This window comes from Coloeus monedula (genome assembly GCF_965178545.1).
Source record: "Coloeus monedula genome assembly, chromosome: 9".
Classification (NCBI taxonomy): Eukaryota; Metazoa; Chordata; class Aves; order Passeriformes; family Corvidae; genus Coloeus; species Coloeus monedula.
In genome coordinates this window covers 22,294,928-22,318,194 of record NC_138789.1, presented here as the reverse complement: position 1 = coordinate 22,318,194, position 23,267 = coordinate 22,294,928, and the positions used below count along the sequence as shown (strand labels likewise).

General features: G+C 45.1%; 1 protein-coding gene across 6 annotated transcripts in view; it reads right to left on the bottom strand.

The window, feature by feature from the left end:
• The window catches only part of RNF220 (ring finger protein 220), a 220,176-nt gene that overhangs the window by 3,796 nt on the left and 193,113 nt on the right, over nucleotides 1–23,267 (bottom strand). For all 6 annotated transcript variants that reach the window (XM_082287655.1, XM_082287658.1, XM_082287657.1 and 3 more), the window contains 2 exons: nucleotides 8,642–8,750; nucleotides 7,439–7,513 (listed from right to left, as the gene is read on the bottom strand). In XM_082287655.1, coding sequence (XP_082143781.1) covers nucleotides 7,439–7,513; nucleotides 8,642–8,750 — 184 coding nt within the window. The remainder of the gene's footprint in view (nucleotides 1–7,438; nucleotides 7,514–8,641; nucleotides 8,751–23,267) is intronic.

The window sequence follows — 23,267 nt, the reverse complement described above, 5'->3', positions numbered from 1 at the left end:
AAAACGACAGAAAGATGGCTCTGCTGTGAGGCAGCGTCCCATCTACAGCACCTGTGGGAAATTGGGATGGCCTGGCTTTTCATACCCACCACAGCCTTAACATGACCTCCTGATGCTCAGAACTGAGCACAGGCTCCGCCAGAGCACCCCAAGTTTTGTTCACTGCTGTCAGACAGGCCCTTCCTGCAGCACTTGGTGTGACAAGTGAGCTGCCAGGAATGCAACCCCTTGTGAGAGCCTGCAGGCTTGCATGGGGCTTTCTGGCACAGCTGAGGCTGTTCAGTTCAGTGGTGCTGCTGCTCTCCCTGAGCAGGGCTTGCTGCAGTACCTGCAGCACTGAGAGCAGCAGCAGGGCAGGACCATGACCTGCCACACTTGGACTGCTACCTGCACTTGGGTACATTGTTAGCAGAGCAGCTGGCACTGCTGCTTACCAAAGGCAAGCATCCTTAGAACAGGTCCTCTCTGTTCTGTGACCACACCTGCAAAGACAGGACAGAAGCCTTCTCCCCTTGAAGCTACCTGGACTAAGGAGAATCTGGAGGAGACAGCCCCAGGGAACAGAAAATTTACATGTCATGTTGGTTCTGTAGTACTGAGTCCTACTGCAGTTTGGAACCAGCTCCCTCCCTGCTCCCACTGCACATAAGTCCTGGCAGACGTGGACTCACACACCATTCCCTGAGCTTTGGACTTCTGAACAACCAGGACAGCCCTTGCTGCCAGCGGCTCAGCTGTTGATGGAACACACGTGGGGACCACGGGCACCTGCACCTCATCTAAACCAGCCACACACAAAGTCCTGTTGAGCTAGAGTTGAATGAAATGTAAAAGACACCCAAAACACCCTGGGCATCACTCTCAGGGTGAGTGACAAGCTGGCAGTCTGAAGGACAGACCACTGGTGGTCTGGATGGCACACCTAACACCGGTGCTGAGGCCTGTAGGCATATCCTTCTAGTTATTTTGGGACAACTACTGATTTTCAGCCTTCCAGGGCAGGGACCATCTCACTGTGCCTGTGCAATGCATCATGCAGCCCTCTGCAGTGGTCTTCACTGAGAGTGGACTTGGCATGCTGGATTCTGGGAGGAGCAAGTGCAAACTGTAACTCAAAGGAAAGGCTTAAAATGCTGATGAAATGGAAACTTGACTGCACTGGACTTTGGCAGAGCCTGTTTATTTAACATGCCTTTTTGCTTATACTCAACATCACAGCTTTGGATCTCTAGAATTAGAAATGGCACGCTCTACTCTGCACGTCCCAGTAAAAATGGGGACATGCAGAGTAATGGTGAAAACATGAAAGAGAAAAATCTAAACATCTGCCCTGTCTGCCACTGTGGTGACACAGCAGCACTACCAAGGAGGGGCTCACTAATCTGGAGGCAAATGCCACAAAATATCCTGTTTCAGTTGAGTCTCTGCTCAGTCTCATGCAGTTCCCTTGTCCTTGGAGGCACCTGTTGCATCTAGTTGCCCTACTGGCATCATCTCTGTAGCTGGAAGGAGTCCCAAACGAAGTGGCAGGGAGGTGCTGAGAAATTAACTCACAGCATGTTGTCTGAGGGACAGCAGTTAGCAGCTGCCTGTTCAAGCTTTCCTGTGTGTCCTGACAAGCAGAAGTGTGCATGGGGACTTCAAGCATTCCAGATGTGACTAGTGCCCACATCTGTGTCCAAGCTCTCCTTCCTAAGACAGGCTTACAGGCAAGAGGCAGCAAAGCATCCAACCAAAGGCTGCTGGTGCTCATTATAAGCACCAGCCTTCCACATTCAGCCCACAGGGATGGCAGAACCAGCCTGATGAAACCAACTGCATCCTTGCTGCTCTCTTGGCATGGCAAAGCAAGGTCAGGTATGCAATTCCCTCACACTACAGGGAAAGGGAAGATGGCTGGATTTATCTTGCCAGACACCTTGGGATCTTGTCCCAGAGATCTGTTTTCTGCACTGCAGGCTGATGGCTTTAGGGGGATCCACTCTCCCACCTAAGGCTGAGAGCTGCACATACATAGCCAGGGACAAATTTTCAAACATGTCACAAAGCAGAACGCAACCACATGGAGCTTGACCTATTTTCTGCAAAAGCTACATGATCACAGACTGATTTGGGGAAGTGGTGGATGCCGCTTCACCTGCATGTGGGAAGTGCGGCTCATCCTTGAGCTCTGAAGCCTGGGTACATTGAAGGGAGCAACTGCATCCTGGAAACCTTCAGCAGCCTGGCCTGAATGCTGTGCAGGCTGCATGTGGCACGCTGGACTCAGGGCTCTGGGTCTCTCTAACACTTTGGACACTTGGGGATGAATTTTTCTTTTATATTATACAAAACTGTCCTCCTCTGCACACATTAAGTATGTGTGGTAAATTCAGAACTAAGTCCTGATTTTTTACTTCTTAGATTGAAGTTGCTCAGAACCTTGTTCCTTACTTATTGGTGTAGGTGTACAACATTTATCTGCACCAGTGATTAAGCTCTCCTCTCTTGTGGAGAGGCACATAAGCTTGTACACACACACATGCTGGCACAGGCACAATGAAAAAGCGTTTGCTCCCCCACCGCTCACCTGCCAGCTGGGGTTACTAAACTTTTCCCTTGAAATAAAAATACTGTGGAATAATAAGTCCCACCTGTCGGCCATTTATTTTTCTTTTTTTTCCAGGTCCTTCTGCTCCTTTCATCATAGCTACATGGAAAAGCCTTGATGTGTTATAGCTGTGTGCGCTGGAGTAAAGGCCACCTCAGCTTTTCCATTATAAACCCCAGTTTTGAGGGGTTTATAAAACTCTGCTGCAAGAAGTTTGCTCCAGGGCTGTTACAAAGCAAAGAAACGGGGCTGGAACCAGGATGGAGTTTATTTTTTCTCCTCCTTTCTTAATTAAAATTTGGCAAGTGATTGATCCACAATACAGGCTAATCACTTGGGGTAGTAGTTTGAAAAATGCATTAACGAGAGCTGAGATGTTGAAAAGTCGTTAGGGCTTACATGGTGCCAGGAAGGATTGGAGTAGTTTGTCTTAAAGTTGCCTCTTAAAAAAAATGGTGTGACGTCTGCTATAAATTGGCTAAAGCAAGGAAACTCACAAGGAAGGATTTAGGCACTTCCTGCTGTCCTGTGGGTCTAAAAATGGGCAATTTCCAAGCAGAATATGTTACCAGGCACAGAGAATAAAGAGACACACAAACAGAGCAGGCAACGGAAGTAAAATCAAAGTAGAGAGATGACAGGAGGGACCCAAACCAAGAGCCAGCTTCTTGCCAGGAAAGGAGTTGAATGTCAAGATCCAATTCTCAACCAAGGCGTCAGCCTGCTCTCCCACCCATGCCTCCACACCAAGCGTGGAGCTGCTTCTCGGCAGATGCTAATTCCCAGAGAAACAGTTGTCCTCCACTGCCATTGTGGGGTACCCTCCAGCTGTTAGGTAATGGGTTTAAATCACCAGGAGAACAACTTGCTTCATGGAGACTCCTCAAAGGGTGGAGCTCATCCCCACAGGCTGCCGGAGGCCAGAATTGAAAATTGCTAATTAATTACCAGAGAACCTCATGGCAGATGAGATCATAAAGGCTCAAGCGCAGCATCCTCCATGCAGCTGCTGACTCAGGAGGTCCCTGTATGTTGCAGAAGCTCTGAGAAATCACACTGAAGGGCTGCTCTGTATCTGTGCTGTTTTGTGCAGAACTACTCCAGCTCACATGGGATATATGGTACTAGAGCCTAGAAAATGTGGCAGGGCTAAGAATGTAGTAATTACCAAAGATATAAATGTGTCAACTGCAGAGCACACATATATATTGATGGATCCCCTGGAAGCATTTGGTGATGAAGAAGGCTTTTTAGAAGTGATTTTCTCCTGCTCTTGTAGTTGTCATTTTCAAATAAGCCCAAGACGGGCAAGCACAAGCCTAGAGTCAGCAAACTCACATAGGAAATGCTGGATCTGGCTTGTACAGGTGATGGGGGAAACTTGGTAAACTGCATTTGCTCAGATAAACCTGTCCTCTTTCAGCCTTTGCACCCACCAACAGCTCCATCACTGGCAAAAACCAGCCTGACTTAGCTTCTAACTCTATTTACTTCGTAAAGAAGGATACCAAGGATTGGGAAATCACGGAACTACAGCTCAGAGGGATGTCAAGAACTCGCGAACCCATTCCCTGGGCAAGATCACCTCAACCTGAATTACTGATGACAGACACACATCAAGTCTGTTCTCACAAATCTCCAAGGATGGAGGCTCCAAACTTCCCCAGGAAATCACTAGAGTAGATGGCCAATCTCTTCTGTTAGAGGACTCTCCTCAGGAGAAGGAAAACACAATCTCACCCACTATTACCTGTAGGGTCCATCTCAGTTAATGGGGAAGGATGGAGAAGGGGCAGACTCTTACAGAGGGAGACTCGGGCTGACTCAGGCTGCAGTTGAACAACCAGCTGAGGATGGACACCCACCATGAGGACCATTGACATTCAGGGAAAGGAACTCCATGTGCTGCTGCCCAGGCTAAACCTTGCTCCTGCAACACCATTTCCTATCTTTGAAGAACCTCCACATGTTTTCAGGGTTTCCAAAAGGGATCATAGGTAAATCACTCCATTATCTTGGTTCTCTTAAGGCATCTCCAAGGTCCCTTTCTGCAACCCCAGCCTTTGCTTCACATTAATCTGACAAAGCAACAACAGACAGAGATGGAGTCTCTTCTATGGTCAATGTTTCAACCCCAGAACTTACAGCCAGTTGACGTGCTGAGCTCCAGTATAATGGTACCTAAGCTAAAGAGCCCAGCAATCATTTGTAGAGCTAGTGATTAAAAGTCTCTCCCTTGCCCTTACCAACAGAACAGCTATAATTTGGAATTGAACATCCAGAGCCAAAAGTCTAAAAATTTTATTTTCATAAAGTCTAAGCATTTAAAGACTCAATCCTCATCAGTGCCCTAAACACCACTAAAGTAAGATGCTCAGATCATTGTAGTATCGTATCCTAGAAAATGTTTAAACCATAGGTCCATAGACACATGCGAGCATCAAATTTCACCCTGTCTTCAATACCCTGCAAAGGTTCAGAAGTGCTCCCAGGCACTGTGAGCCTTCAGTTCCAGGGCCTTGTTCGGTACATGATCCTTGCTCTCTCAGACACACTCACACTAATTTAATATGAGATCCTGGCCAGGCATGTGAACCACAGGCACACAGGAGAAAGAGGACTTTTCACCAACATGGATGGCAGATCTCCAGACTGCTCAAAAGGGGCCGGAAGCCTGACACAACATGCCTGCTCCAACTCCTATTAACTCCAACAAATTGTTTATTGCACAACAGAAGAAAAATGCTGCCCCTCTCCCCCAGCCAAGTCTTTCCATGTGTGCTGCATGCGCAGGCTCTCTCCTCCCAACCCCACTGGGGAGCCAGCTTTATACCCAGGGAAAGGTAACAGCAGTGATTATTACACACACTATCCCACAGCTCCTCGCTTGTTAAAAAAAACAAGAGTCTCTTTTGTGCCCGAAATAAAAGGAGATACCTTAATTAGAACAATGCAGGTTGGTAAGCATTAAACACTGAGCCCAGCTGCTGTATGCCATTAAATTCATAAAAAAGGAGGGGGGAAGGAGGGCAGTCTTAACGAGATTACACACATTGACTTTGATCAAGACACAAAAGCACCAAGGCGTTCCAGGGTTTTTATTGCTGTCTTCAGGCTACATTTTAATGGTTACATTAGAAACATGCGAACACAGGCTGGGAAATTTTTTTTGAGATGGGAGAGGGAGTGCAAGCATGCCTTGTGAAAAGGCCTGGTTTAATAAATTTGGGGCTGCAGGGAGAGACTAGGACTGGGGAACACATGAGTAGCCACTTATTAATTGCTTCCCCTATGCAAGTGCCAAGTCCTAACATGATGTCTTGCTGGCCTATTCCCATCCTGCCTGCCTGGTCAGCAGAAGAGCCATGTGCAGATCACACACAGCCAGCTTCCTCGCCACCTTTCTCACGGAATTCTAGGGGGAGATGGCTTCCCCTCTGCAAGGGAAATGTTAATCCCTGAGCCCCTGGAGTGAGTTTCCCCGTTCTCATGAGCAGCTGTGATTGCTGAACATGACAAAAAGGGACCTGACTGAAGTTGAACTAAGTTGTTCCTGAGCCTAAAAACAGCCTGAAATTGGTGCCATGGAATTAGATGACTTGAGGCTGGTGGGAAGAGGAGAAGACAAAGACTTAGGAGTAAAGAAAATGAAGAGGAAATTAAGTGTTTTATCCTGTGCTTGCAGCACTGCTGAAAGACAAGATCACTCTTCACTTAGCAAAGGTGGCAGAGCACATATTCATCCAGACACCTCACAGCTACGTACCCACATATGCGTCTTTTATAACATGCTGCTAAAATGTTTACAAAAGCTTGTATAATGTAAATAGTGACGGGGTGTAGCTGAAGAGCTATAAAATACAGCCCTAGGGATAGCCAAGTTATTGAGTTGCTATTAGTACTCGAGCCCACAGGCACTTCACCATCCTGGTAACTTTTCTTGGACAAGACTTTTAAAAGGCAGGATTTAAAGGAGCATGATCAGCTTAATCGTAATTCCAAGCACACAATGTGTTTTATAAAGTAGAGTAATGCCTTCCAGGAACACGTTTTTAGGAGTGGCATTCCCTTACATTTTTTGCAACCCAACACTGTATCATCTTGCTAACAGGAGAACTAGAAAGCACAGTTGACTATTTTCCACTCCCCAGCCTGAACAAAATGAAAGCTTGAAAATCAGCTGCAGAGGGGACATTAAAGGCCGATTACAAAGCCCACATTTTTAACACAGGAAAAGAAAACACTTTATTTAATAACACCTTAAATTTTAACCTGATATCCTTTAATAAATGTATAGATTAGTACTCCACTGGGTCACCCACTCAATGTTTAAGGTAGTCCCCAATCTTCTAAACAGAATGGCTTGAAAACCACACAGTGCTATTACAAATAACCTAAAAAACATAGATTCACATTATAAAAGCTCCCTTCCATATCCTCTCCCCTGAAGATGATTCCCTTTCCTTCAAGGGAATATCACGTTTCTCAGAAGCTACCCATTCCATGAAATCTCCCTGGATTTGCTCACAGCTTTACCTCTCTGCATGGACGCCCCACAGGAAATCACTGAAAGGCAAGGTAGTCCCTGACACAGAACTCTTCCCTCAGCAGAGCAAGAAAAAGCAAGGGGCAGGACAGAACTTGGGTCACAACGACTCAAACAAAACTCTCTCATGTCAAAGCTTGAGTGGGGTGTTAAACAGCCAGGCTTGGGAAATCTGCAAGCACAGCACTCAGATTGTTTAAAATAAACCAAAAAGCACCTTTCCCTATGGCAATCTAGAAGAAAGTATCTGAGAAGAAAGGAAAAAGGCTGTAAGTCAACAAGAAAGTAGTCAAGAGCCTCACCAGAGTCCGCAGCCAGCATTCTTCACAGTGCACATGCCAGCACTGAATAGAAGTCAGGGGCATTGTGTAGGAGTCCTGAGGAAAAGAAGCAAATAGGTTACTTCCATAGCAGGGATCTAGTGATTCTTCACTCCCAACCCCATCACAATGCCTTTTTATGTGGGTAACACTGTCTTGTATTTTGTTAAAAAGTTGGTTAAAAGAACCAACTTGTGTATCATGTAAGTTGTATTTTCATAATGTTTGTATAGAAGTGGCAGAAAGTCTCCTGCAGTTCCTTTTCTTGACTTCCCAGAACTCCTGTTGGAAGCCCATAATCCACTCAAAGTGGTGACCTGGCTCAACACAGTTATTGCAAAAGCATCTGAAGTTGCTCTGGCCACCTGCCATTATTCTCATCAGAAAGGTCACCAGATCATACAAAAACCAGTGACAGGGTAAGATCAACCCTTATCACAACTCAGCTCTGCAGGAACAGCTTAACTACATCCCAAGAATGCTGCTGCTATTTCAGCTGACATGCCTTCTTGAGTATCTTCTATCATTGTTGACAAACCTCTGGAAATCAGCAGCAAGCTGTCATCCTTTCTGTGGGATGGGTGCAAGGACTGCACACCCACACCTCCAAGTTGTGAGCCTGGCTGGGAGAGAAAAGCCCATGCATCAAACTGAAGTTGCAGAGGGAGCTCTCCACCAAGCAGAATGTTCTGCTCTCAGAACACAAACCCAACAGGAGATGTAGAGCCCTGCAGGCTCGGACCATCAGAGGGAGCTGCTGCCCTTCCTGAGGAAGGCCACAGCATCACCAAAGAGCATGCAGGACACCGGCAACTTTTAAATGCTCAGGCAGCATTCCTGTTCCCAAATCAGTGAAGGTGAGTCTCTGATCACAGATTCTGCTCTCTCCTGCATATGTAAATCTGCACATGCAGGAAAAGGCTGCTGGTATCTGGGAGTTTTCTACAGGAAGGCAGAAAGTCTTCTGAAGTTGGGCCTTTCTTGCCCGATATAGAGGGACAGCTACAAATACCAGTGGAAACAATGTAATTCATACAGAAATTGCAGTTGTTAAGACCTTAATTCAGAAGGCTAATTGGTGATGAGTTCCCCCACTCTGCCTGAAAAAGGAGAAAAGCTTCTCTCCTCCTCGGCGAAGATACCAAGACATTTCTGATTCATTACCACAAGTGGAGTGCTACTCACCATGCAAATGAGACATTTATAGCGGTCCCCACGGGAAAGCTGCCTTTCTAACTCACGGACACGAGCCTTTAACGCTTCAAATGTTGTCACTGCAGAGTCTTCTGTAATTCTGCAAAAGATGATGGAGAGTGAACATCACTGAGCACACAAGACTGTTAAGAGTTTGGGGGAAAAAGAATCCCTCAACAGGTACTGCACAGGAAACAGCATTGTATTTCAAACTAATACATCCAACTTGGGTTAAAACCCAGTGCGAATTCTTTCAAGTGTCTTTCTAAACACTTCCAAACACATCACAAAAGAACACAACCAGTGCTGGAGTTGACAGCTTCATACAAAGCAAGACAGACATTTAAAGAATAGATATTTTGTTGGGGTTTTTTGTTTGTTTGTTTTGTGCCTTTTTTCTTGTCTCCCTTAAGAGATTACTTAGGACCACATGCTTGAGACAAAGTTCTATAGCCGCTTTAAAGCTGCTGAGATAACCTTCTGTGGGCAATAGGAGATGTTCTTCCCTTTAGAGAATGGAGGCCTTTGCTGGCTATCAGCCTTGTGAAATGCAAAATCAGCTCATTACACAGGATCAACACAATGGCTTATATTAAACGAAGTCCCAGCTTTTTGATTCTAATACTAAAAAAACAGAGAAACCAAAAGCACTGGACACAGTGCCAACAGGGTGGCTATAAAGGCAGCTTTACAATCTCAGTTTTCCCATTTCCTAGGGTCGTTTTTGATGGGCAGCATTATCTCTTTTGTCACAGAAGCACTGTGCTGAGGCCAGGCAAGTGTATTTTCATGGTTCTGCAAGGCTGGTGAAAAGAGCAACTTGCCAACCTAAAAGCAAGGGCAGACAGCAATGCTTAGCAAATGAAATGCAGGGAGCATTACAGACAAGGATGTGTCACTCCAGCATGCTGCAAAATCCAATTTCTACACAGTGCACGCCTAGGGAGGGGCCCACAAGTATTCCCCAGAAAAGGTTTAGAGCATTCACATAAAGGCTCTCACTCTCTCAAATAAAAACAAAACAAACCAACAATTTTCATGTATGTCAGTAACTTTCTGGCATCTCCAAGCAGACTCCAGCTCAGAAGAACCTCTTGAAGAGCATTTCGACACCAGAAGCTGCATCATCAATCACAAGATAACCCACAGTGGCACCTATGTCTTCTGCCTTTTTAGAGGATGATTCATCAACAGGTGGCTAAAACACAGGTCTAGTGGAATTACTACAGCCAGTACAGTGAGCTGCAATCTCAGCACTCTCGCTGCAGGCAGGCACTCACTCCTTTGTTCATTAGTCACTTGTTGCTGGCATGCAGGGAGGGACTTGGGCTATCTCCCACAAGCTGATTCTACTGGCTTTTCCCAAGGCTTTCGTAACAGAACTAGTCAAAGAGATCTTGGGTGATTTTTCTAATATGACACTTCAGAAGAAAGTGAAGCTGCTGGAATGCATATGGTTAACTACCAGTGTTACAAAGCTCCTTCAGCTTCACTTCTGCCTTTGTACAGATGAGACATGTTCTGCATGAGCTAACTGAGATCTTCATCAGAAGGAGATTCATTGCAAGTGACAACTGCTAGGAAATGGTAACAATTTTAAAACTGAAAAAAAAAGGCAAAGAAATACAAATGTCCCATGATATCCTAGTGGGTGAGGACTGTCTGGGGACAGGGACACTGTGGATTCAAGTCTTGGAATCAATAAACATTCTTGGGAGCAAGATGAAAGAGTTTCAGTAGGAGACAGTCCTCCCTGCTGTGAAAACACCCACTTGCTCCTGCTCTTTGGTATAAATTATTACTATATCCCAGCTTGAGTTCTCACCCGCAAGGAAGAGTTGCTAGCATTTTCAAAGAAAGTCTAGAAAGGTGTTAGTTTTGTCCAAGGAAGAAACAGATTTATTTATTTATAGCTTGAAGATTATTGTTGGCTGAGAAAAGTGTTTCTCTTCCAGTCTGGCCCATCATTGAACTGATGCTGGGTGAAGGCTGCAGCTGAATTTGACTTCACGGAATCCATTTCTCTTTCCTGCACGCGCAAGGGCACTGGAGGTGTAAAGACAAGAGTGAATGTGATGACTCCTGCCCAAAGCAGGCGGCAAGCAGAACCTCAACCCTCGCTAAATTCTCCTTTTACCATCTGTGGAGCTATCCATCCTCCTCAGACAGGTGGGCAACTCAGCAAGGAAAGGGAAAAGTTGATTCCTTAAGCAGATACAAGCAAATGCCCATTCACCCCCAGTCCCAGCCCAGTAACAGACAAAACTTGAAAAGGAAAAATTTTCCACTGCAACAACTAGAGGAGATAGAAAATGGCTTGTTTATAGAAATCTAAACAGCTGACCCCCACTGGCCAATTTCGGAAAGTCTCTGAGATAATCGCACCTGTCCAGTAATAAACGAATGAATCAGAAAAGGAGGCTGAATAGAGGTATAAGCAATAATGCTCAGAGGCTGCCTGATACAATGGCCAATCAATAGGAGGGCTGTAGATCAGGGTGCTAGTTAGCTGGAAAATTACCGCACCGCTGCGTGCGTCACGCTGTAGGGATCCTGGACAATCAATGTGGGAGGTATTGATTTAGTTATTATCACTTCATACGCTCCAGACATTGTTAAATATACATTTATTAACAAGACTGGGGTGCATTGGTAAGAGAGGGAGCTTTAGCCACTGCAGTATCTCCCAGCACTGATCAAAGCTCAGCTATGACAGAATTTAAACTCCATGTTCTCCAGGCCAAGCAAGCTCACAGGACAAATCCCGACGCACAGCACAGTGCTGAAGACACAGCTCCTACGTCACATGAGAGATAGGAGTTTTGGCTGTGAGCATTTTGCACTTGAGACTTCAGGAAAACCTCTTGGAGCAGCAGCAACAAGGGACGTGGCGGCCAAGGGTCAACCCAAAGTGAGCGATAATTGCATGGTTGCTTCCGAAAAGCTGGAGGAAATGAGGTCAAGGGAAATAGGGAGAACATTAGTAAATAAAGGAAACTGAAACTACCTCCAGGGATGGAATAAAGACGAGAGTCACTTCCCATGTGTCTGGCTCCCGTGGTGGCCAGCACACTTGGTTCACATGCCATTCCATTTAGTGTCATTTTACCGTCAACCTGCTGCTTGTATCCTAAAGATAAGCATCGCTTAGGAGCAACTCTTCCTGCAGCAGCAATCTTGGGAACTCCCTCAGGATTCCCTCTTGTGTGTGCACCTTGTGTGCGCCTGCCTGGACACAGCTGGGAGCAGCCTTGGGCAGAATTTTTACAGGGTAACGCCAGGGTGGAGCGAGGGTCAGAAAGCCAAGTGCCATGAACGGGGGAAAGCTGTGTACAAGTTACCCTGCCAAGTGAGGCAGAGGGAATCACAGAGAAGGAATTGGCTCTCTGCTTTGCCTTGACCTCATACTGGATGGAGGAGGACTCTTAACAATTTTGCGCCTCAGCGCTCTGATTTGACGCGTTTGGATAACGTCATTTATCAGCCTCCAGAGAGACCTGCTGAGCACAACTGCTGCCAAGAGCAATACCTTGAGCCCCAGTGCTCGTGCTGCTCCAGCAGGTGTGAGAGGCCTCACTGATACCTGAATTGTCCTTCCTGGCTGAGGATGTACCAAGAGGGGATCTCCCTCCTGGAGCAGAGACTCGCTGTGGTACCACCACAAATGGGAGCCTGAAGGAGAATGTTTATACAAGAGCAAAAACAGGAAGGGAGGGGTCTTCGTGGAAGAAGCTGGGTCCTGTACTTCTCCCTGGACTTTGTGGTTAAGTTTTCCACACCTTGGCAGTCACAGCTGAGGATTCTGGGTATCAAGATGCAAGTCTGTGAGACTGGGCAGAGCATATGATAATTTTCAGTCTTTGTGCCCAGTGTGTATTTTTCTACTACTCATAGCATTTTCCCCTGAACACTGAAAATAAGAACACTTTCTCTGAGAAAATCCTTGCTTTATTCAGGTAAAAGGCCAGAAGAAGTGCACAGAAATACTATGGAAGAGTAAAAAGGACCTATCTGTAGCTTTGAGCTGTTAGGCAGCAATCACCTCCTGGGAAATCTCCCCTGGGAAATGGCTGCCCCCCTCTTTGCTAAAAAACTTTAACCCAAACACGGGTTATTTGTTAAACATTAGCATGCATGTGATCTTTGTTTCTCCAAATTAAATCGAGCAATTCCTACCCGCTGTCCCAGTGGGCAATCACAAGCAATTCCGTTAATTAAATTATCTCTGATTCTGCAGCTCTGGAATCTCTCAATTGACTATGTCTGTGCTTTATCATCAACAAAATACTGGACCAAAAAGGAAACAAAAAATGCTGATGTCAGAGTGATTGGCTTCAGTTAACCCTTCCCAGCTGGATATTAAGGGCTGCTCAAGAAACTGTTGTACTGGAACAAGCCCAAGAGCGAGAGCCTTGCAGCACAGATACCAGTAGCAGCTGTTCACTTGTGTTTCCTTTCCACTGTACAGAGAAACACAAACACCACACTGTCCCTGCATCCAGCATCCTGCCTGTTTGAGTGCCACAGAAAAACGCAAACTGTTAGCTGCTGAAGAAGCCGGAAAACACCTCAAAGAAGCCCCTGCAAATACCCCATCCTTATCTTATCCAGATCTCATTTGATGTATCCTGCTGTTGAGGAGTCTCCATAAAACATTCCCCTTTGGTTTATTTCAACTGGATATAAATTTTCCTTTCTTCATAAATGGCCACACTGTACACAGCATTCCATAAATTTTTACAATTCCACTGTTTGTGTGTACCTTGTAAAAAACGCTTAGCACTGATTAAATGCACCACCAATAAAATTTCATGGGCTACTTTTGACACTTGATATCCTGAACTTCTCTCTTCCTCATACATTTATTTTTGCTTTCTTATGCCTGTAAACACAGACTGGCAGAGAGGGAAACGTACAGTACCACTGACAAACCTGAACGTGATGTATTTATTTTTAAACAAAGCCTTTATCCTCCCTTGTCCAAAGTGGAGAACCCTGCAGAACACACATGCCACCTCCCTGCACCAAGGGCAGAGGTCATGTCACTAGCAGCTTACATATCATAAATATTAGAAACAGACTAGTCGATGCTTTGAAGGCAGAATCAAACCAAAGCAAGGTTCCAGGAGCAGAGAAATTGCCCCTGGCCATATCCAACCACGGCTGTAGATGACAATTATCATAACCACCTCTACGCTGCAGGAGAGAAAGCCTGGTGCAGTCCTCACTTTGTGGGGCACAAATCTTCAAGACTTGATAAAATGACCCCAACATCAGTGCACAGTCATGTAATTGCAAGCCTCTCACAGCCAATTTACATTTGGGTGAGAGGGCAACTCTTTCAGAGAAGAGTCCCTGTTTTATTAGCCTCTAACATGCTGTGCACAGCTCTGTGACACCCAGGAGCATTGCAGAATGGCAGAGCACAGTGATGCTGTCTCAGCTCTCACTCATACACTGTCTTCAACACAACTCCCTCACTATCTGAGCTTCAAACACTAACTGTAAACACCCCTATATTTTTTGGGATAAGAATTGCTTTCGTTTTCAACCTGATGAAAGAATCTGTCCCCACTTTCAATTTAGCAAGCATCACCTGCAACAAGTACAAGAGCTAAAGATACGGGGAGTTTATTTTGGCAGATGTGGGCGAGCAGTACTGAAGTCAGTGGGACATCCACAGACTCAAAGGCCTTTTACACTTACTGGAGTGCAAGAACATAACATAAAGCTGAAAAAGCCCCTTTGCTACTAACAAGCAAAACACTTAAACTGACATGTAAGTTTTTCAAAAGAAAAGTGACAGGTGGCTTTAAAATAAAACAGATACAGCTCAGGCATTTTCAGTATCTTACATCTCTGAAAGAAGCCCGATGTCAGGCACTGGTGGCAGATTGACTGTGAATCACCCCACAACATGTGGGCTACCGGACTGGCACAATGTACTGAGATTTTATTTCACTAGATGAGCTGGTTATAGCAGAAGGGGTTTCTACAGCATCCCTTGCTGTAGAAAACTGCCCAGCAAAGCTGTTTACAGAAGAGCCATGTCAAATCACACCAAGTGAAGTTCAGACCCTCTAAAGGGTCTGCAAGACTGCCAATGCTAAAAGTAAATCTCCTGGCAAGACATCAATGTTTTAGGAGTTGGCTACCCCTTTATTTAGCTAAAAATCTCATTTATTTGGTTTATTTGTTTTTAGACTAACCTCCTTTAAAGAGGCTGACTTATAATCCTGTAAAACATTGTCACATGTATTGAGGAAATTGGCAAGGATGCTAATTTATTGTCCTCTAGGAAAAAAAAAGCCCTCTTTCCTTGATTAATGTATGTTTTTGTATTGTAAGATATTAAAGAATGTTGCTTCACCTGTAATTATAGAGAATAGTTTACTTTGGCAAAGCGCCCCGGCTTCTGGTTGCCAAGTTATGAATAATGCAATGTTCCCCATTCTAATTTCCGTGTTCTAAGTTGTGAATTTGGAGCGGGGTGCATGCAAGGGCACACACACACGATTGCGAGGCACTCCCAGTCACGAGCGCCTCTATTTTATACTTGCTCGCACAACTTGTTAATACTGGCATCTGCTTGCCAAATTCAGAGTTTGCTTCTGACTAATTTCATCTTGATGCAAACCAAAAATGTTGTCTCTTTTTTTCCCCCACAGAAGAATTATTTCTCTTACACTTTCATGCACCGTCGCAATACCACTGAGGGGAGCTTACCACTGCAAGAAGGCATTTTAAGCTGCATTTAGTAGGGACTTGGGTAAAGATTCCCTGAAGAATTTAATGACAGAAGAATTAATTTTGCTTTCATATCTCCCCCGCCTCCGTAACACAGAACCCAACAATGTCTTTACAGAAGCAGGAAGTAAATTCAGGCGCTGGCTCTTTCTCTTCTGTTTTTTTGGCCCGTGTTTTGCTGGGACACATGTGCCCAGCCCCAATCAAAACAGAGACAGATGGCACCGCTGATCATTCAGAATAGAAGGAGCCTCGGAGTCAGCATGTTTAGATGCATTTGTAGGGCTACACAGTATCCACTGGCCACTGGGACTGATTTAAAAAGGCGGCGAGTGAAAGTCTGAGCTTGCGCCAAAATTTTAAATGTGCCATTTGAGCAATTATGATTCGACATGAAAGCTGGGAGAAAGAATGCATGGGTCATTCTGATTAGATTTAGAGACTATGTTCGCTGTTCCAAAGAGAAAATAAATGCAATCCCATTGCTTTACTGGAGCAGCTTTGGCGATAAAGGAAAAAGCCGTGCTCTGGAAAAGTGGCTTGCTGCAGCAAGGTTTTGTTGAGGCAGCACAGGCTGAATCAGAAAATGATTCTCTAAACAGTGTTTCTAAAGAGAAATAATTACTCATCTAATGTGTTAATATCTCGATTCATTTTGCAAATGTATCCTTCATCCTGCTGACCCTAATTGTACTTCTAACAGATCTGTGAAGGTGCATTGTGGTCTCTACCTTAATACAAGCCAGAGCCTCAAAAGGCAGGAAGTGGAAATGGAAAATGCAGATCCTCTCCTTGCTGAGGTACGCAGGCTAAAGGTTCCAGCCTACTGAAACTTGCCTCCATCCACAAGTAAACATGTTTGCATTATGACCAAGCTCCATGTATAGCTAGGCAGGTCTATTTTTCTACTGGAAGACTTACAGCAGCTGTAACTTGTCATTTTACTGTGGCCTGGAGCTGGTCTGGGATTATTGGTAGCTTTGGTTGGATGATCAGGGCACAAAATTATAAAATATCCATGAAGTGAAAGAGGAATAGCAAATTCCTAGGGCTGAAAGTTGCTCAGAAGGTTGGACAGGCAGCTGAGTCTTGCAGCCAGCCTCTGTGAGCAATTAAATAAATGTCTTCTACTCCCATGGCCCCCATCCAAACGACTGAAATAAACAGGAAATATCTATGCTACTACAGCAGCACTTGGATTCATCTATAGCCTTTTAAGGGCTTTACTGTGGAGGTGATATGCTTTCCAGAACCTCCATTCACGACTGCTGATTGGAGGCACACAAGGGCAGTGCGGTAACACATCCTCCAGACAGCTTCCCACAACTGCTGCTGCCGCCCTAGAACTTTTACACTGTTGCTGTTTCCTTTACGGGGAAAAAAAGGATCAGAATTAGCATCATTTAAGGTAATCGTGCCTTCAAAAAGAAACATGAGGCTATTAAAGGAGGCCAGGGCACATTAGTATCATATAACCAATTGTGGTCCCAGAGCTAGAAGAGGAAACCAGCAGTACGGTGGAAGGACAGGTCACGAGCTGGCTATCTGAGGAAAAAGCAGGAATGCTTATGCAACTGTGCAGGAAACAACAGCTTTTTGCAGACAAAATAATCAAAAAGGAAGAAAAAAGATAATGGAGAAATAGGATGAAGTGCCTGTAGCAGTGGGGTGTAAGGTTAGGAAAAGCAACAACACTGAAGTGAGGACAAAAAATCAACATGGATATTAAACTACTTTAATTACATTACTTAAAGGCAGTAAAGGCAGTGCTGGGTTCTGTGTTACAGAGTTGAAGGAGATACGAAAGCACAATGAATTCTTCTGTCATTAAATTCTTTGGGAAATCTTTACCAAGCTCCAACTAAATGTGTCTTAATGCTCCTCCTTGCAGCAGTAAGCACCCCTCAGTGGTACTGCAACTGTGCATGCAAGTTTAAGAGAAATAATTACCCACTCTAGTGAGAACTAACTCAAACTGGTCCTTTTTAAAGTCCTATTTCACATTTATACTTACTAACTGTAGCCTAAGAAATGCATAAACTACCAAGAGCTGTAATTACAACCATCCTGTTGTCATACTGCAGCTGGCAGAGCACAAACACTTACTGAGTCCTGCCACAACAGTCCGTGAGTGCCAAGGAAAGCAGTAGCGCTGTCACCACCAGCACAGAGCCAGCCCTGTGCAGCCAGGGCTGCCCCTCAGCAGATGCAGGAGAGAGACAGCAACCTGGCAGCGGATGGGACACAACATGATCCCTTTTCTGCTCTTCAAAGGAACACTTTCATCCAAACAGGGAATGCAGCCTACGTAAAGATAATTGTTACTTTTCTCTTGAGAGCATCTGGGCACCACACAAACATTTCCTAAAAAAAATAGTATCAGTCCCTGACTCTCAATACTTGCAGCATAGCTAAGGGATGTGAATAAACAGTCACATCCTCAAAATATTTTCAGAAGGAACACGGCAAGATCCACAATGCTCCATCAGAGACAATGTTAAACAAAACAGGCTAATTTTAGGGACGAGTCCTCTCTCTGATAAGCTGCTCACACATCTAAGGGCAGAATTCGTCTGCTAGAAGGCAGCTGTTTGTGTTTTATAAGCTAAAGTTTCTCTTACCTATGGAATAACTCCAATATTTCACAGGGAATCATCATCCATCTAACTGAAGTACCCTCTAACAGACCATCAGCCTCATATCCCCTTTGAAATAGCACAGCTGAGCACTTGCTGGGCCACGATTTATTTTTTACCTTCTAAGACATCTTGGTAACTCTATAGCTCAATAGTGACAGTCGAATTTCACACTGCGATAGCCCCCCATCGATTTTTCATTCCCAGGAAGCAACTCTACAAATTAAAGTTAACAGCATTTCTGAAACTAAGAAAAGAAAAAAGAAAAGAAGGGGCAGGCAAAGAGACGTCAATTGCAAGACGCCTAAACTGCGCCCCCAGCGTAGGAATAAAATTCCATCCTGTTTTTTTCACCAGTTATGGGACAGGAATGCAGAACCTAACTGCCCCTGAAGCCAGCAGCTCCCTTGGGTTTGCAGATGCTTCAGCTTTAAAACATTATAGGTTCAACAGAAACAAGAGTCCCTTCCTATATGTAGATGTCAAAATCTATGGAAAACTGCCTCAAGGCATGAAATCAGACCAGACCTCTGGACAACGCTGCACTAAAGAGAGATACCATCTACCCCCCAGGTCTGAGCTTGTACAGTCACAGCCTGCCTCGCTGAGCTTCGTTAACCACCAGCCTGTGAAGAACCAGACACTGATACAATTTCAGTTTGCACAGTGGTCATTATAACAGCGGTTATGATGTTTGAGACCATCACTGGCACGTACAACTTCTCTCCAACAGTTAAAAGAGGGAGCAGAATAAACACAGCCCGGCACTCTGGTCTCCACTGTCACATCCCAGAGGAAGAAGCAATGCCAAAGCCTCACATCATAAAGAAATGGAGCATCTATCTTTGTATCCTTTCAACACTGAACATCAGTATACAGCACAAACACAGTATTACATACTACTGAACTACTGAAAAGGACTAAAACCTAATAAAGATAAAAACCTGGACACAAGCAGCACAGCCCAGCAGCTCTTTCTCAGCCTGGCTTTGACAATCCCACACTTCAGTTCAGTGTCCTGAATCCTCTCCCAAGTTCACGTGGGCTGCTCTAGTACTGGACCCACCAGCAGCATCATGCTCTCACTTAGCAGAGCACAAAGCGTTAGTTCACTTATGACTCAAGTTAATTTTTTAATTCTGTCTTTGCTATGAGATGTTCTTGTCTCTCAGCAAAGCCTGTTAATGGTGTGACACTGTGGAGAAGGGCTAGGAAGCGCTTATCCTGTGGTGTGAATTCTCAACAGCTTCTGTTTTCCTCTGACATACCAGCTTAAGTGCAGCTCCTTCCCTTTTAGGCCTCTGCTAATCCTCTGGCTTCACACTCCACTCCCGCCTGGACGCGTCTGCCTGGGAGCAGGGTCTCCCCAACAGACACTGCTACCTCCCTGACTGCTCTCACATGCCTGTCTCTCTGCACAGGGACCCCTATCTAAACTTTGTTTAATTTTAACTGATGCTCCTCCCTGTGCTGCTGTGCCAGAGCCCCTCCAGAGCCAGTGTTTCAAAACAGCTGGATTAGAAAGAGGCAAGGTGGGGGGGAAGAAAGAGGAGACAGGAAAAATAAAACAAATACAATTGCTTTTTGTCTCTAAAACCCTCTTTTTAACCCAACAAGCGTCTCATCCAATGAAGCATGATAAGCATGAAGTGTTATATAAAGAACATAATTATAAAGGGATTTAATGCTTGGCAGGCTTGTATTGCAAGGTTCAGAGCAGAGGTAGCATACTCACTTAAACAGCCCTGTGTCCGGGTTTGCTATTATGTGGGCAGTGTGGCTGGGACCAAGCAGAATCAAAAACAAGATTCGTTTTACAAAAAAAAAAAAAAAAAAAAAAAAAACCACAAAAAAACCACAGCACCCTTCCCAACGAGGATGGCAGTTTCAGTCCCACCTCCTTCCACTTCTGTCCCATCCCTGATTAATGATGTTGTCTGCCTGATTTATGACCCACCCCAACAGATTAGAGTTTCCCTCTTCAACCTCCCCCCCTTTCACCCCTCCCAGAAGGCACAGCCACACTCCGCTGGAAATATTAGAGAATTATTAAATAAACATTCATACGTCATGTCTCTTCCCATACTGAGCTCATCGTAGTCAATGCTCAGCGGCCGGGTCCTGTTTGCTTTGGGGCTGACACCAAACAGCTGGAGTGATTCATGGAGAGGCTGGCTACAATGCTCTGTGCCATATATCATGCTCGCAGCGCTCCCTGCCCCGGCGGAGATAAACTGATCAACCACAACGGGCTGGAATGAATTTATGACAACACAAAATTGAGGAAAACAAATGGGAGGTGACCCAGTGGGCCACTAACCCAGACTCTCTCGCTGGCCTGCAATCTAGTCTGGTGGCAGAAAGCAAAATTGAACATTGGCACTCTGAATTAAGATGCTGGCTTTTAACCCCGGGGAACCTCGGTTTCAAAATGGCACCAGACCCTCAGAAGGCAGGGAGAAAGACTTTTTGTGGAGAAGGATCTTTTTGCAGCTCTCTGTGAGCAGCACTGCTTCTGCTGAGAGTCCAACATCAGTGGAGGCATCGGGGTGGGGGGGGTGCCTGGGCAATTAGGGACCAGCTGCTCTCTGAGCAAAGCTGCCTCCCAAGCTGACGTAAAGGAGCATTGAACAAACTGAGCTTTGCCTTGGTGGTGGCTGGGGTCTTCAGCAGACAGCCAGGGCTCAGATGGTGTGATGCTCCTTCACGTCTCCCCAAAAGCCTTCAGCACCCCAGCATGTCTTCCAGACACCTCACATTGGCAAGATTAGAACAGCTCAGCACTGAGATACCCCACAGTGCTGGGAAGGAGAGCTGGGACCAGCATCATGTTTCCCACTACCCCTGGCTGCCACCTGAAGTTCAACACTACACAGATAAGATCAGTTTGTCCAAGCTCCTGATGATCTGGCACAGCACAAGGAGCAGAGCAAGAAACACAGACTTACCCCAAACCCCATCTAGCTGTTCAACCATGCAAGAGACTCTGCCTTAAAACCCCACGTTTGGATTAAATTAACTTGCTCAAGTGAAGAAATTCAGCTGTGTGCCAAAAGGAGAACTGCTCATTGTACTGTATCAATGGATTAAAAAACAAAAACACACTACTCTCTTTGCCTGGACTTATTTTTGGAAGAGGGGAGGAAGGAACGTCATTCTTATGAGAGAAGGATCAATAGGCAGATCACTGCTAACTCTATTAGCCATTGCTCTAAACAGAGCGCACAGCTGACACAGGTGCTAAGCCATGTGCTTCTGGACAATTTTAAAAATGCTAATCAGATGCTACACAAGGTTTAACATGCCAATCAATAATGCTCAGATTTAAAGGCAAAAATTGAAGTTACAAACAATGGAGTAAAGTGATGCTGCCAAAAACTTCCTGTAAGCACCACCCAAAACAAGAAAAATGAAACCAATTTAGCTCCAGATTAAGAAACAGGAACTAGAGATGAATCAATTTAGCCTGTTGGGCTGGGTCGCCATATATCATGGCTCAGCAGTGGAGTGGGAAGCAGCCAGACAGTGAGAAACCCTTCCCCCTCCTTTTCTGCTGGCTTCTAGCTCTGATCCCTGTTATCAATTAATTTAACAGAACCCCTCTACACAGACAAGCACACAGAGCATTCAGACTCCTTAAATGGCAGGACAGAAACTATTTATCACACATGAATCTCAAAGGAAAGGAGAGAGGGGAAAAAAAAAAGGCAGCTAGGAATTCTCCACCTGAAACACCATCTTGTTTTCTGAACCTCAGTTAAATAAAGTACCTTAAATAAAAAAGGTCCCTCTGCTACTTTCAAAAATTAACATTATTGGAAAGACTGAACAAGACATTTAAGGAATTTCCTGTAATTTCTATTGGGTTTTACTGGCTTTTAGCAGAACTGAAGCTTTAGTAGGCAAGGTTATTAAAGAGCAAGGTGTGTGTGCACAGATGCACACACATACTCACTCTCCACACTTCACAGCAGCGTTAGCACGAGAGTTGTTTGGAAAGGATTCTGGGACCCTTCAAAAGGTGCTAGCTAAAGCCTCTTTGATCAGATTATTAAAGCTATGTCAATTTTATCACTTGAGCTCAAGTGTTCTGGAAAATGTCAAATCCTTTCAGCTCCTACAGTTTAAAGATTTTCAATAGGAGTGGATCTGGGAGGGTGGAGGGCTGCTGGGCTGACAGGCAGGAGGCCCAAAGGGAAGCCATGCAGCAGCTGAGACAGAGGCTGACAGATTAGGGCAGAAGGGATGAGTCCTTGCCACCAAGACAGCATGCAAAAGTTGGCTGGCTCTAAGGACAAAGCTGGTTCTGCACTGACCTGCAGGCTCCCAGACTTAGCGGTCCTTGGCCAAAGTCTGCTGACCGAGAAGCATCGAATGGCAGCTAGCCAACATTTGGGACAGGCTAACAAAAGGGCTTGTAGAAAGGAAAAGTGCTGAGACAGCAAAGCAGTGTTAAAGTTCCCTCTGCAGCAGCGAGTTTCCCCACTTAACTCTGACTCTGAACATATGCTCTGCCAGGCTGCCTGAAATGGCAGAGATCCAAAAATGTGCCAGGGATGCAACCTCTCAAGTCAGGACCAGGGGCAGGAGAACAAACTACGTTAGGAAAACGACAACTTTCTGTAAAGTCAGCTTAATGCTACACCACTAGATGTTTCCCCATCCCAAATTATCCATGGATCTTACCCCAAAATGTAATATTTAAAACCCACCATTAAATCATTGTTTCCACCTCATTCAAGTTGTTTGGTCTCTCAGTTGATCTTGGGGCAATGTTTTATATCAGGCAATAATCAACTTAAAACACTGCTCCATCCCACGGCAGCAGAGAACAGCCTGTAGTTTTACACTTGGACCATCAAATCGCCCAAGTAGTCAGTCACCCCAGCAGCATGTGGAAGGAGACTTAGAATAGAGGTTACTCAAATGAACAGTGCAGATAAACCCTTTTATTTCTATTCCACATTAGACTGCAGCACATTCAGTGAGCAGAAGAGGACGGAAAGGAGATGCCCAGCAGTCCCTGCACCACTGTATATTCTAACACTGGGACTTAAACTTCTGAACCACTGAAAGGGCTCCAGGTAAAAAACTCAGAAACTGAGACATTATTTCTGTTAGGAACCATACAAAGGCTCAAAATAGATCTTCAGGAAAAAGGAATTCCCTCTGTGAGATTTCTGCTAAGTTACAGTGCTGCTAGGGGGGAGACTCTCTTTTGTCAAGAGATGAAA